This window comes from Brienomyrus brachyistius, chromosome 23 (genome assembly GCF_023856365.1).
Source record: "Brienomyrus brachyistius isolate T26 chromosome 23, BBRACH_0.4, whole genome shotgun sequence".
Classification (NCBI taxonomy): domain Eukaryota; kingdom Metazoa; phylum Chordata; class Actinopteri; order Osteoglossiformes; family Mormyridae; genus Brienomyrus; species Brienomyrus brachyistius.
In genome coordinates, this window is record NC_064555.1 from 10,071,325 (window position 1) to 10,087,202 (window position 15,878).

General features: G+C 44.6%; 1 protein-coding gene across 1 annotated transcript in view; it reads left to right on the top strand.

Annotated features, from left to right (window-relative positions):
- angpt1 (angiopoietin 1) overlaps positions 1-15,878 on the top strand; it is a 50,373-nt gene that overhangs the window by 17,438 nt on the left and 17,057 nt on the right. Inside the window, exons 2-6 of the mRNA XM_048993635.1 lie at positions 6,521-6,676; positions 7,447-7,568; positions 8,906-9,138; positions 12,590-12,729; positions 13,559-13,660. Of these exons, the coding sequence (XP_048849592.1) occupies positions 6,521-6,676; positions 7,447-7,568; positions 8,906-9,138; positions 12,590-12,729; positions 13,559-13,660 (753 nt within the window). The remainder of the gene's footprint in view (positions 1-6,520; positions 6,677-7,446; positions 7,569-8,905; positions 9,139-12,589; positions 12,730-13,558; positions 13,661-15,878) is intronic.

The window sequence follows — 15,878 nt, forward strand, 5'->3', positions numbered from 1 at the left end:
CAGCGTATCACCTGCCCACCAGAGTGGTGACCTTATTCATTTGGACTGACCCTAAGCGGGTGGGCGACATCTCGATTAAAACCAATAGGCCTCAAATTCTGCAGAGCAGAATGGTAGACGTGCCGGGGCTGGGCCCTCCTGGTTCACGTTAAACTTTTAAAGCCCGTTGAAACGTGAGGCCGGCAGAGAAGCTCACACTCTGAATCCGTGAACAGGCTGGCTTGGCGTGATGCGTCCGAAAGCTGGCTTTCATCATTGTGATGAAGGCCGAGCCGATTCCACATGTGCCGAACAAGCTTGTGAGCATCTTGATTTCCTTATTTCTGGATGGTTTAGCATGAAGTGTGAGGTGGTATTTTCAGCTCGAAAGCAAATATTACTTTTTAAATATTCAGTTTACTGCCCAGTGATGGAAATCACCCTCCATTTTCATAGAAATATTATTGATAAAAATAGTCATAATCATATTTTAAACACCTTCAAAATGTCCAGTGATTTTTTTTTCATTTTTATTTAATGACATTCAGTTCAGTCTTTGCAGTAATATACAACCTTTAAGACTGTGGTACCACTTTACAGTAAGATTGCCCTTATAAAGGATTTATGAATGGTTTATAATCAGTTATTAATTAGGTTCTAACACTTTTAAAATTATTATTAGACAGTTATGCACAAGTTATAACATAGTTCTTATTTTATGGATTAGTTACTACCATTTATGAGGTGAAAGGGAGCCTAACTGTACAGTGAAACCCGGATCGTTAATCTACTTGTTTTAGTTTCAGAGTTAGTTCATAACTGATATAGTAAATGGCAGGCATTCAGTCCAACGGCCCCGGGGTTCCATCGGAGATGCTGCTTGCAGGACAAGAAGAGGACTGAGATCCTAGAAGCGGAGGCATCAGCGATGGCGCCCAGTACATGTGGCCAAGGAGTGAAGACTGAAGTACAACCCGAAAACAAGACTCCGACACTGCAGCTGCGGAAATTCTGACTAAGTGGCACCGCGAACCTGGAACAAAAAACACCGGCACATAAAACCACACCGGCAGACATAGGAACCAAATACCGAGACTGGAACAACCCTGCAAACCAGAAACAGGAACCCAGATACAACCACACATTGCAAGACGCAACATTGAGTCTGGTGCTCCAGAACTGACATACTGTACCATCTCTTGTGTTGATGGTCAACAGAAAGGAAAAGTAATTGTGCACACGTAAGATTTGTGAGCCGATAGTTTTTGCAGATACGCCATTGCACAAAAATGCCTCATCTGGTGTGTTTGACTTTACAGACACTTCTGAAAGACGTTAGTGAAATTTGAGGCCGGGACTTAGCTGAAAGCCCTCGGTCTGTGGGAAATCATCTGCTGGTGCCGTTCCCTCTGCCCCTTTCCCAGTGAAAGCTGGGAGCTTGTCTGTTGAGCACATTCTGCTTTTGTTTCACTAGCAGCAAGTCCTTCAAGTGACCTCAGCATACACCACCAAGGTCTGTACTGTGCTAACATTTTGGATGCACCTTCTAACTAGACTTAAGCACATGCCGTTACCTAACTGATAAAACCAAGGGATTTAGGAGCCGAGATCAATTACATCAAGCCGTATTTGGGACTTTCAATAAAAGTTGCCCTCTGCAGCTGTTTCCTGACTTAGTTGTCATTAGCTGACTGCAATACTGCACTTAGCCGTCCATGAGACAACTGTCTGTATATATTCTGTATATATTTTTACTAAATGTGAACAGATAGTTGCTGCAAGGTAATGATTATGCTGCGAGCGAAACCATACTGTAGAAGAGTTTGTGTCTTCCTTTCAAATAGCCTTCCTTAGTAGACCAGCGTAGCTTGTGTCTAATCAATCTAATCCAAACAGAGGTACCCAATAAATACAATGTAGGACCTTTTTTCTTTGTTTTAATAATTTTATGCTTTTTATGCACTGTATCTCTAGACTAAATATTGTAGACAAATCAATTTAGACAAATCAATTTTTGTATTGAAAACAACATACATGTCTTAAAAGTATTCAAGCACAAGCAGATCTTCTTAAAAATGATCTCTCCGATTTTTGGACGTAACCCATCACTCTGTTGTGACCTTCATGCACCCATTCAGGCACCGTGATGCTGCATTACTTCCTGGTTTCTGGCAATGAAAGGCTTTACATTGTTATTTAAAGGTTCTGAGCGTTTCAGGCGCTGCCTGTAGCAGGCAGAGCGGCCCGCTTTGGGGTTTTCGAATAACTGGACGCCCACGCAGAATCGTTTAACTGCTTCCCAAAACGTATCCCTACGCTGCAGCGTGTTTTTCTGTTCTTCATTCTCCTTGGTTCTTTCCCTTTATGACGCCCAAAAGACTCAAACATCTGTCAGGCCGGATCACAGAGGGAGACAGCGGAGAGTAGCCCTCCGCTAATTTGTTTGGAAGGTCGTTCATCCACGCAGTAGACGGTAACTCACTTCCTTATTCCATTCATTTAAATTTAATCACGCCGATTTATTCCCGTAATGGATAACCTCTCTCCTTTGATCTCATTTTCATGCTCTGTTTTTTAATCCTTTGACGAAAAATGTGATAGCAATTACCCTGAAAACTCTACTTTTCCACATGAGTACAGTTTCAAACCATTTAATGCTGTTATCATTTTTGGCCTCACTGGTGAATTATTTTTGAGGCCGGAGCCCCTAGTTTGCGTGTTTTCTTATTGTATTCAGTAATGGGTTTGGCTTCGTGTGACACAATTTTTCAGCTTGGGACTGGTTGCCGACTCACTTCATTAGACTGTTCCTTTTCAGAGCAGCACTCAAACCTCCCAATGAGTGAAACATAAAGCTGTTCTTGGTGTAATGAGACACCAGGGCCTGGCCTTTGCTTTTATTTGATTGATCTAAAGCCATTTTCGCACAAAAACTCCAGACATTGCCCACAAAATCAGGTCTGGACATTATCCAAAGGGTTACACTTTACTGGAGGAGATACAGATAACTTAGTTAATCAGTTACTTCTCAAGAAGAAATCATGGACAAAAGTATTGGGACACCTGACCATTACACCTACAGGAACTTTCATGACATCCCGTTCTAAATCCATAGGCATCAACATGGAGTTGGACCCCCTTTGCAGCTAAATCAGCTGCCACTCTTTTGGGAAGGCTTTCCACAAGACTTTGGAGTGTCTGTGGGGATTTTTGCCCATTCATCCAGATGAGCATTTACGAGGTCAGGCACTGATATTGGATGTGAAGGCCTGGCTCTCAATCTCCATTCTAGTTCATTCCTAAGGTGTTTGATGGAGTTGAGGTCACAGCTCTGTTGGCCAGTCAAGTTCTTCCACATCATGTCTTCATGGACCTTGCTTTGTGTTCTGGGGCACAGTCATGCTGGAACAGAAAAGGGCCTTCCTTCCCCAGACTGTTCCCACGTAGGAAGCATAGAATTGTCTAACATGTCTTGGTATGCTGAAGCATTAAGGGTTTCCTTCACTGAAACTAAGGGGCCGAGCCCAACCCTGAAAAACAACCCCATACCATTCTCTCTCTTCCACCAAATTTTGCAGTCGGCACAATGCAGTCAGACAGATACTGTTCTCGTGGCATCTACTGAACCCAGACTCATCCATCAGACTGCCAGATAAAAAAGTGTGAGTCGCCACTCCACAGAACACGTTTCCGCTGCCCCAGGGTCCAGTCGCGGCGTGCTCTACACCGCTAGACCCAACGCTTGGCATCGTGCTTGGTGATGTGAGGCTGGCACACAAGCGAAGATTGTCTGTGTGAGGCCCCTTTCAAACATGCACTGCCACCCTGAACATTCCCAGAGAATCCCAGAGGGGTTGTAGGTGCAAAAGCAAAGATCCACATCAGTCATATTAGACATTAAACACACTTTACCCTCCTAGCTCCCGAGTACGAAGTCCAGGTGCTTTCCGACCGAAGACCATTTGTATTTGGACCAGGGAGAATTCCGGATCATTCACCACCAGCGATCTGGTGAATTCTATTATGAAACTAATGCGAAAACAGAAGAATACTAAGGATGGGCATTCATACAAAGAAGACCTGCATAAACGTGGCTAACTGCAGAGATGATGCGATCTGGCAACGTCTGTCTGTAGTGCCATAAACACGACACTGTGATTTCCACAGCTTACTTTTTGTGTCGTGCCCTGACTCCTGCATGCTTTACCCAATTCAGTTTAAACTTCACTCAGAGAAAGGACCTCCATTCTGGTTACAAGGGCTTGCCTTTGATCAGCACACTATCTGCTTGTTCTCCAGTCCACCCACCTTGCATAATGAGGTCAGCATGCACTGTGGTTTCCTCTTAACAAGCACACCGTGTACTTTTGTGTTGGTGGACAGCTCATGTCTCTTCTGTTCAGCCCATGTCTTCATGGGAAGGGGCTGTTTAGGAGTAATTTAGAGTCAACCTAGCAATTTTGTATTGTGTTTGCTTGTGGGAGTTTTACTTACACAAAAATGCTCTGAGGGCAGAATGAAAAATGATTGGTGAGAATGATAGTAGAGGAGGCAGATGTAAACAACTAGAAGAGGCAAAGACCAGCCAATCAGATGTCTTGATCCGGCCTCCTCTAGTCGCTTGGACCCACCTTCTCTTCAATCTGATTGGTCACCTCTCTGAACCAATCATTTTTTGTTTCCTCAGAACATTTTTGTGTAAGTAAAACTCCCATAAGCTTTGTGTTTTTTGTTTTAACATCAGATTTGTTTTGGATAAGTGAATCTGGAAAAGGGCAAAGTAATTTATAATACAAGTAGTTTGGTTTTGTTTTGTGGATATCATCATTTAGTTCTGATCCCTCAAGGATGCATAAACCCCCAAAAAGTACTGAGATGTTTGTTGCATAGTAACTTTGGTTTATTCCCATGCAGGGGGCTGATCCATTTTCACGTTTAGCAAAGTGTTTTCTTTAAGGAATAATTAGTAAAGCAGAAACAGACAGGATTTCATTGACTGTGCTGTTATGCCGTACAGTGTGATTCATCGTGTACAACGCAGAGATGCTGAGCTCTGCAAACAAACGTTCCCTCTTGTTACTTTCACTATCATTGACCTTTCCCTGAACACATTGACCTTTCCCTGAACACAGCCCCTACTCCCTGTCCAGTGGTCAGTCACAGCAGCCCCCTGCCTGTGCTGTACTGCGAAAGAAAAAACGGAAACAGGACGCAGACTGAACTCCAGCTTGTCTGTATGCTACGGAAACAACTACCATGTTTGCTTCAGATAAAAGCACCTTTTAGTTTTGAAGATTGTGGTTTCTTTACATCTACACCAGTGTACCTGAATGATAAAGAGGGCTTTTGTAGAATTTCTGACTGATTACATAATGCCTGTTTGACATATAGGTAGCATGTGTAACTGCAGTGGTTTAACTTCAATGGTCCTGAAGTTAACGAGATAATGTTGGTATTAGATTTTAAACACTGAAAGAGCTGTCATTTGTACATATTCACAGTTGACTTCATACCATTAGTGAGTCTTTCCCTCTGTAGTCATTTAATCGGAGAAAAGCTAACCCTTTAATGTGAAGAACAGTTTTAATGCAAAGTATAACCTTTGCTTGTCACTGTGGCTGCACCCTGAAGGGTCTGCCAGTTATACCCTGGCTGTAGGTAATTGTAATTTTTAAGTTACAGAAATGAACTGTGTGAGGTACAAACAAGGTACAATACAAACAACATTATTGTACCCCCAGTGGTACAACAATGTTCCTCAGAGTCCATTTCTGTACCTTAAAAGGTACAGTTACCTAGAACTGGAGTATAACTGGTAGACCCTTGAGGGTACAGCCCCAGTCACAAGCAAAGGCACAGAAATGGTACTGGTTTCTGATGGTACTGGTTTCTGATGGTGTGCTGTCCACTCTTTGATACTGCCGGGAAGCACTGGACGCAGGATGGAGGGTGACGTTATTTATCAGTCTGTTATTCCTGGGAATTGTCTGGACGTCCTACGCAGCCTGACCCACGGAGTTAGCCGACAAAGGCAGTCGGTGTTTCAAGGATTTGCAGATTACACTAACGTGATAGTCAAGAAACTTTAGCCTCATAAAAGTACAACATTTTTAGCACAAATATCTACTTAGCCTTAGGGTAACTGTGGTTACAAATTCATAAAACACCCGCAGTCAGTCAATATGCTGGGATATGCTGAGCTAGAAATGGTTATCCCATGTAATACTTTTTGCATGTGTAACTCTTTGTCTTTTTCGTCATACGCTCTGGCAGGAGATAAAGATGAAAGGGGCTCATTTACGATAAACTTTCACCGTGTGCTCGACTATTTCCCTCCTTTCCTTCCTTCACAAATTGCCCACATCTGTTTCTGGGCATCCTCCGACTCCCTGCCTGTACGCAGAGAGGTTTCCCCGACACGAACGTTTTACTGAGACTTCACGAAGGACAGGAATTCAGTTTCCGTTTCCCCAGTTTGCGGCCCCGTCTCGAGGCGAGCTCTGCCCTCACGCTTCTGCCTTTGTGTTCCCCCGGGGGACAGCTCGAGAACTACATCAAGGACAGCATGAGGTCGGAGATGGCGCAGCTGCGGCAGAGCGCCGTGCACAACCACACCGCCGCCATGCTGGCGATGGGCACCAGCCTGCTGTCCCAGACCGCTGAGCAGACGCGGAAGCTCACGGATGTGGAGACGCAGGTACACCGTCTACGCGACTATTCCTCAGTCACTCAAATGTTCCCCTTTCAGGGGAGCTATCCAAGAGAAATAGTTCTCCTTACCCCAACTATATCTGTCTTTGTCTGTATATGTGTGTCTCTGTCTGTGTATGTGTGTGTGTGTTGGAGGGGCTTCGAGGTCCTGCCAATTTCAAGGCCCCCAGCACATTTTTGTGGCCCCAAAATATTCCGTGGGGGGCCCCCACACATGGCAAAATATACTGTAGTGGAGAACCCAAGGTGACATTTCTGGGCCCTGAATTTCTGTCCGTGTGTGTGTGTGTTGGTGTGTCTGCGTGTCTAAATCTGTGTGTGTGTGTGTGTGTGCGTGTGTGTGTAGCGGGGGGGGATTATGTATATAGAAACCCTATTTTGATGTTACAGGGGCCACTTTTTTGGTCCTTGCAATGGGAAACTGATTTCTAAAAAAAATATAATAAAATCTATGACTGCAACCAAAAAACTAAAGTATTGTATTTTGTTTGGCTACTTATGGTTAACGTTAGGGCTGGGAGGGGTTAAGGTGTCATAGATGGGATTAGGACTGTGTCCATAGAAATGAATGGATGGTCCCCACAAAGATATGAATACAAACGTGTGTGTGTGTCCTGGCATTTCTGTATGTGTCTGTTGGTGTCTGGTCTTGTGCACCAGTGCAGAAAGGAAAGGTTTTAAATGTCACGGCGTATGTAGAAAAATCCTGCCTCATAACTATGATCTCATGTCTTTTATGCACAAAACTGGCTGCAGGTTCTAAATCAAACTTCACGGCTCGAGATCCAGCTGCTGGAGAACTCACTGTCCACCAACAAGCTGGAGAAGCAGCTGCTCGTCCAGACCAATGAAATCGGGAAGCTACACGACAAGAACAGGTAATGGGCCTCATGTGGGCACTGATGTGGCCCCTCACCTGGGCCGGGGGCTCCTCCGTGTTGCTCCTGATGGGGCCCCTCAGCTGGGTCAGGGGCTCCTCCGTGTGGCTCCAGATGGGGCCCTTCTGCTGGGTCAGGGGCTCCTCCATGTGGCTCCTGATGGGGCCCCTCAGCTGGGTCAGGGGCTCCTCCGTGTGGCTCCTGATGGGGCACCTCAGCTGGGTCAGGGGCTCCTCCGTGTGGCTCCTGATGGGGCCCCTCAGCTGGGTCAGGGGCTCCTCCATGTGGCTCCTGATGGGGCCCCTCAGCTGGGTCAGGGGCTCCTCCGTGTGGCTGACATCCTCCGTCTGAGACATCTGATTTTCATTCAATGCCTTAAGTATAACCGGAAAAAAGAAGGCAAGGTTTTAGTTAAGGGTAGTTTGAAGAATGGTTAAAACTAATGTATTCCAAAGTTCCAACTTCATATGCATGAAACTGCAAGGCTTGTGGAGATTATTGTGTTTTGTACTGTTGTAGCGTTTTCAGTGTGATCATTGAAATGTAAAGTGTGATTCTAATGCCTATGTAGAATATAGCCTGTTATTCACATGTAGGTGCTGGACAGCACATAGCTTCTTGGTTTTCAACAAAGCATGGTCCTACCTGGACAGGCATGACAAGGACACCTCTGACATATATTTTTGTTATGGTCCTACCTGGACAGGCATGACAAGGACACCTCTGACATATATTTTTGTTATGGTCCTACTTGGACAGGCATGACAAGGACACCTCTGACATTTTCCTTTGTCATCTGGAGTCTGCATGCAGCATTATTGTGTAGAATACTGTCTTTCAGATGTGTAGTGTTCATTCTCAATAGGAAATGCTTTTGAAGTTTGAATTGATCACATAATCCAATGATGAATTCGCTGTAGAGGTATCTATAATTTTCTTGCATTCCTTGATATAATTAAGGCTTGAAGGATTGCTGCTTAAATGCTTACCATGTACAATTACCTTATTACATTTGTATATTTTTTGTTCATGAGCGGTAGGGAATGTTTATCTTACATTACTGAAATTTGGTAGTATATTCAGATGAGAAAATCCATAAATTTTGTATATTTCAACGTAGAAAAATATCTGCCCCGATGCAAGTATCTGTGATCAAATGGGTTTATAGTTGAAAACCGCAAAATACAAGACTTGTGAGGCTATGAAATATATAATCTGAATTCTTCTGTAACGATGTACAATTTTAACGTGGAACTTCAGAGCTGGATATATTATGAGAAAATGCAGGGAATGAATGAAGCAGGGTAGATGTCTCTCAACTGTAACCATGTCACCAGGTTCCTGGAGCAGAAGATCCAGGAGATGGAGGCCAGGCACAGCGAGGAGCTGGAGTCCCTGCGTGAGGAGAAGGTTAGCTTGCAGGAGCTGGTGGCCAAGCAGAGCCACGTGATACAGGAGCTAGAGAGCCAGCTGGGCCAGGCCACCGGCAACAACACGGCCCTGCAGCGGCAGCAGCAGGACCTCATGGACTCGGTGCACGGGCTGCTCAACCTGTGCAACAAGGATGCAGGTACGCAGAGACCCTGCCGCTGCCGGCTGCGGCCGTGGGGCACACCCCAGATGGGAATAGCCGTGGGAAGCTCGTCCCCCACCGCATGTCGTCCTCCACCCACCCCGCACTGGGTTCTGGGCTCATGACACATCTCAGCCCCAGAAATATTCTCCAGCCACGAGAAGCTGTTTATATTAATGCTTCATTACACCACAACAGTGAGGCAGTGGAGTCCCAAGTAACATGACAAATAGGCGGGTTAATAGACTATAGAATGTACTTCCTCCTGAGTGATAATGAGGGATTGGGAACCACCAACAAAAATGGGGCAAAACAGCGGGGTCAGACAGTGTGCCTCAGCCACCAGCCCCCCCACGCGACATCACCCCGACGCTGTGGGTCACAGTAAATTTCATCTGAACACGGGGCCTGGAAGTGCCTGAATGGGAGACCAGCCTGAACAAACTTCACCCCCCAGTCCTGCTGCTCCATCTCAGGGCCTCCTGCTGGGATCCCCCCCCCCCCCACACACACACACACACAGAAGGTCGTCCCATGGCTTCCAACTTGTCCGGTGTGAGATAGGAAGCAGGCCGTTAAAGAAGAGACATGTGTCAAGCCTCAGCAATAAACACATGCCTAGTGTTAGATAAGCAATGGCTCTGACACACTTCTGTACACTTAACATCATTTATAAGCATGTTTCCTAGTTATTCCATCAGTTTGTACCATTTCAATCCAGGACAGAATTCAGTGAGCAATTTCGTCAAGATAGGCTGAACCTGCCCGGTCTTACTGCATGAAATTATGGGATTTAAAGAACTAATATATTTAATTAGATATTATATTACTGCTTTAGAAGGCTTATAATGCACTCCTGGTTGTAATTTACAGTGCTGTGTAAGGACAGTCCTCTGGGATCACAGTGAATGCTAGTCATTAGCTCAGCTTTCGCTGAAGAGATTGAACAATAACCTTAGCAGAAACGTTGCCTAGCACCCTAAATAGGATTTTGCACAGCCAATGCGGATCTGCATTAATCACCGGTGGATTGTTTGTTAGGAATACTACTGTACCCAAAGCTGTGTCAAACTGAAATAGCACTGCACTCAGAGCTCTATCAGGCTGAAATGCTCCTGCACCCATAGCTGTGTCAGACACAGACCAGTCTGCCTGTCTAAAAGCTCAGCGGCAAAAATTCATATGACAAAAGCTGATAGACCCTGGTGTCAGTCACACAGAGGTGTCGGGTTTAGGGTGATTCAGAAGCATTTTCAAGACTTGGAGGGCAAAAGTTGAACTTCATAGGGTTTGCTTTTCCTGTGGGACATCTGGTAACAGAATCGGAATCTCTTTTCTTGTTTCTTTTTCGGTATGATGACGTGTCAGACAGATATCTGGAGAGATCTCCTCGTTTCAGAGATCCCAGACCCAAATATTCTTTGTACCTCCGTCCTATAAGGGAAAAACAGTTGCATTTGAACCCCAACAACATAGGAATTGTAGTGCAGGGGCCTGTATGACTCCTCCTACAAAGGCCGTACCTATGCATTAGGGTAGGAGGTCATCTGTAATCAACAGTGGTGCTGAATTCTTTGGCTGACGGCATGGATTTCCCTGGGTGACATTGGGGAAATGCTGTTCTGTGATTCTGAAGGAACAATCTTTAGTACAGTTTGCAGCACATTTCATTTATACAGACTCCAGCTTCAGACACGAAGCCCCACTGGTAGACAGAGTGTTTGCGGCCCATGGATATTACGACATAAGTGTTTTATGTGCCGAATCATCTGTTGTTCTAGGCTGCTATCTTATGGCGGCCATCTGAGCGTTGATCGCAGCTGGTGAACTTGTAGCACGTTTCAACAAGCTGACTCTGAATTATAGTGTGGGACGTTTGTCTGACATAGATATTGTTAGGCCGTCAAACGCACCCTGTGGATTCACAGCTTGCGGCAAATTGCGGTTTGACGGAGCTACCTTGTTGTGTTAGTCCCTACGGCGCGAGGTTGCCGGCCGTCAACCCCTCTCAGCGTGAGATCCTGGTCGGTGACACTCAATACCACGTTAAAAAAGGTCAAAACGATCTTTCCAACTGAGGGCCTGTCCATGTGAGGTGTCCCGCCCCAGGATAGCGATCAAAGCCACGTCTGAGGAACGCTGACATATTTTGCTTTTTTAGTTACATCTCCTACGCATCAACAATCACTGCAGAAAAAACAATGAGGCTGAAAGCTGAGATGAGCGGCTCGTAAAAAATCGGAAGGAATTTAGTCCGATACGACCTAAACTTGGAGGGTAAATATAAACCACTTGTTATAACAGGAACTCAAAATTTATAGCTTGTAGTGTTTTGTCCTCAGCCCCTTGCTTGGTTTCAAAATATTGTGGCCATAATTATCTGCAGATGTAAACACATGTCCAACTGACACTTTGATAACGCTGTCAAAGTCGGGCCTTTTCTACATGGACGGTGATAGATCGTAGAGTCAATTAAGGTTTCTAATGCTCTTTGTTCAACTCACTATGAAGGCTGTGGCATTGAAGTCAAAAATATTTTCTCAGTCAATATATCGCGTTAATAAAATCTACACACACACACGTGCAGATATTGTAGGCACACACAAACAGATTGCGTTAGTTAATATATATAACATAAAACATAAAGCATATTTCAAGTCGTCAGATATATTTATGCATATAAGTGCAGATGCCAAGTCTTCTCAAGCTTTCAGTATGAGGTCAGATAATCTGTTAAAAATACGCTTGCTGTGCCATAACAAAACATAGAATGCCAGCATTGTAATAAGTAACATCTTTCAAGTAGTTTCTGGGTTTCAAAAGGTATAATGGAACAGGTGTAGCTCAAAGATAGAGCCAGAAAATGCCTGTTCTATGGTGCTGACGGGTGTCTTTTAGCGCCACTTATTTGGATTGCCGGGGAGGATAGAGACATTGCCACTAACTGCCATCGCGTTTTATGTAGTGTGTGTAATCCGTTCGGCATTTATACATAACTCCCTCCTATTAGGCACCCTTCTGACGTTACGTTCTCATTATATTAGTTCCTAGGATGTGAAAAAAAAGAAAAATGAGTGAAAAAGATGGTGGAATATTCAGTAAATCACAAAAGCACGATTTCTGAAGTGGGCGGAGTTGTACACGCATCCAGCACACCTGTCAGTCATCATGATAGAGTGGCGTCTTGTCAGAATTAAAGCTTGTAGAGCAGAGCGACCGGCCATCGGGGCGTAATGACATGTTTGGCATCTGATGGCATGCAGCTGAGCGTTTTCGCCCCCCATGGCTGCACTGTTTCTGGTTAACGGGTTTATTTCAACTCCTTGTCCCCGTTTGTTTCCTGCGCTCCCCACGACTGTGGTGTTTTCTTTGGAAAGCTTCTTTGCTCGCGGCGAACTGTTCAAAGCCGCAGGAGGTAACCATGCACCTTCTGCGCGCTGTCCTGCAGCAGTACCGAACAGCACGAAGCAGGCCGACGAGGAGAAGAAGTTCCGCGACTGCGCTGATCTCTTCCAAGCCGGCTTCACTAAGAATGGCGTCTACACGCTCTACGTCAACGTCAACGTCAACGTCCTGGAGACCAAAAAGGTGGGCAAAAGGTTATTGGTGAAATGTTTCAGGTCTGGGTGAGTCTTTAATGACTTTTAACTCATTTTCAAGAGCTAAACCCTTTATTGTACGTAAATATTTGGTGGGCTGGTGGACATGGGTATGTCCTCAACTGTGGCTAGGGCAGGGAAAATTCTGGGAAGTTTGAAACTTTCCTAGGAATTAATTGGAATATAATGGGAATAATTGCAGGTAAGCCTGTAACAGGAAACTTAAATGTTGTCTTGATGGCACTAATAATGATATCATTGTGTAACCAAGTGCTTGTGAGTAATTGTGTCTGCATAATAAAATAAGCATCTGAATCAAAACGCATTGCTTATAAGTTATAATCTATGGTGTACTATTCATGCAGTTTGCTTTCTTTGCCAAATAAGACTGTCATGCGGAGTTCCATAGTTCAATATTTTCTAGCTTATCTTCTCGTGGAAAGTTTCTGGAAAGTTTCAAGAAATTTTCCAGTCCTTTGCAACCCTAGTTGCAGTCTATGGAATTGGGAGTGGGGGAACTTCACATGCCAGATAAATGCGACATGAAGCGGCGCCCAGCCCGGCCAACCATGCGATGTTTTAGGAGGCAGTGGTCTCCAGGTGCCTAATGCTGCTTCAGCTCAGTTTTAAGATTTGTGTGCTAATGAGATAAATGGTTTATTAGATAAAATATAAATACCCGCGAAATTAGTGTTAACTTAAAACCTATTTTAGTTGAGTTACAAAGTCCATTCCTGATGTCTGGGTTTCTTCTGGGTTTAGAGATGGTTTTCCATTCAGGTCTGTGTCTCAGCTCTGCTTCCTGTCCACCTTTGTAGGTCTACTGCAACATGGAAGCTGCAGGTGGTGGCTGGACCGTGATTCAGCACAGGGAGGATGGCAGATTAGACTTCCAGAAGACATGGAAGGAGTACAAGATGGTGAGGAGCAGACTGTAAAAACGCCCGTGCACCTCCCTCAGTCTCTGTAGACACTTTCATACTGAAGTTCCAGAAACTGGTTCCAGTTTACAAGCCCCTGGGCTATCTCAACCCGGAAGTTTTGAAGCTCCAGGCCACTTTCGTGTGTCACTTTCACACCATGCCACAGGAACTGGGACCTTCATGTTAAATATTCATGGGAGATGCAAAAAGTTAGGTCAAACTTCACCCGAAATTTCGTGTGAAACTACACCGGCACGCAAAAAGTCAGAGGATAAATAAGTCATTTTGTTAGTTATTTGTTAGTTACTGGGGGTAGCGATCATGATCAAACTGGAACTTTATTTATTTTTTACTTATATGACCTGTGACAAGCAGATCAATCTTTTGTTTTCCACAGAATAAAAAATTATGTAACCTTATCCTGCTAATAATCGCTGGCAGGTTTCACTGCTAGTAACAGCAATATTAGACAAAAGTGTATTGGTCTGGGATCGAATTTTCTGATGCAGAAATATGGAGATGAAAGGAAAGAAATGTATTAATTCATGCATTAAATGTAATTGGGGAACGGAAATAATTCTGCTCAACTGCAATATTGACGCAGCAAAAAATCCCTGGTTCCGGAAAAAGGTTCTTGTTCCAGAAAACCTTTCCGGCGATGTGAAAGCACCTAATATTACTTGTTGCTGCAGGTCATGGGAATCAAATCTGTGATCCAGATCCTCTCAAGTTTGGGTGCAAACCATAGTACAGGCCATTCCTTTAAAGAGGGAAAACAAAGTCGGAGTATGTGGTCTCCACAACGACCGCCAGTGAAATGATGTTCAGAACATTCACTCACATACCACCAACCACAATGCTAATGCGGAAGCATTACATCGTTCCATTAATGAATAACCAATGAGGAATCTGAGCAATAGGTTAAATAAAGAATGGATGTAAAAATACGCCAGCTGTTTTGGCCATCCACATGAGAAGAAGAGATCTGAGCGATCTTAGCTGAAATCAGCCTCAGAGGTTGCTGCGCCCGCTGGGTAATCGCTTCCCTGACAGGCCTGTAGTTTAATGGGATAGATATGCCAAATGGAAGATGACTCAGTGACTCCAGAGAGCCCAGCACTGTGCACCAGGGGCTTCCCTACACAATCGGGGGGCGGAGGGGAGGGTACCACTGAAAGCGGGGGCACTGTGTGAAACAAAGAGGAGGAAGATATCCATGGAAGAAGTGATTAGCACTCTTACTAAGGATGCCAGATGGCACCAGTTCTGTGTACATTCATCAATCTACTATTCCAGATCTGGATTTGAGCGGAACGACCTGGGAAAATTTTGAGTGGCCTGTAGGTTTGTTGTGTGCAGTGCAGGACTGGAGAAACACAGTAGCACCAGTCCTTACTGTATCATGTGGTTAGTCCAATTCGAGATCAGTGAATATGAAGGGTGTTGACTCTCTCATTTCATTCCAGGGACAGGTTATTCCTGTGAATAGATTTTAATCTATGGTCAACAGTGACTTTCCAAGGAACCCAAACCTTTGAGGGATCACAAACCAAGCTCCAGTAAGACTAGACTACCCCTATCTACCAAGAGACCATTGATCACCAGAGAGGCAAAGAAGCCTGTGATGCTGAAGAGTGACGAGAGGAGTTATGAATGAAGACCAGTTTACTTGTGACATGTGGGAAAGACATGGCACCTCTCAGAGAGGGAAGCTTGGTGAATCTCTTCTTCTTGATCAGCCATTGCTCACTGATATATGCTCCACACCTATGGGTTGATCCAGGAGGCCAGATGAGAAGGAGCTGTGGATCCATCCTGGGATGTTATTTCCACACGCAGGGAAATGAAACGAAGCTTGAACAGCTTAGTTTGCGACTAACTTCTTTCGAAGAACGTCAAAAGAAGAACCCAGCACGGAGAAGTTAATCAATCAGGCCCTTAATCCTTAATGCGTGGAGGGGAACACTGAATACCACAAAAACACGAAAACACGCAAAGGCCAGGAAGCAGCCAAGACAGTTTTGTTCCCGGGAACTAGCGTGTTGTTGGATTGCATGTGAGTCAGTGCTGCGTAGATACAAATACGAGGGATTTCATGGAGGTTACATACAAGGAAAGGAGAAGAAATGCTACCAGCAAGGAAGTAAAACAAGAGGAAGTGAGCAGAATGCATAAACAGTTACTGTAGGGAAAAAAAATCATATTAATTTGGGCC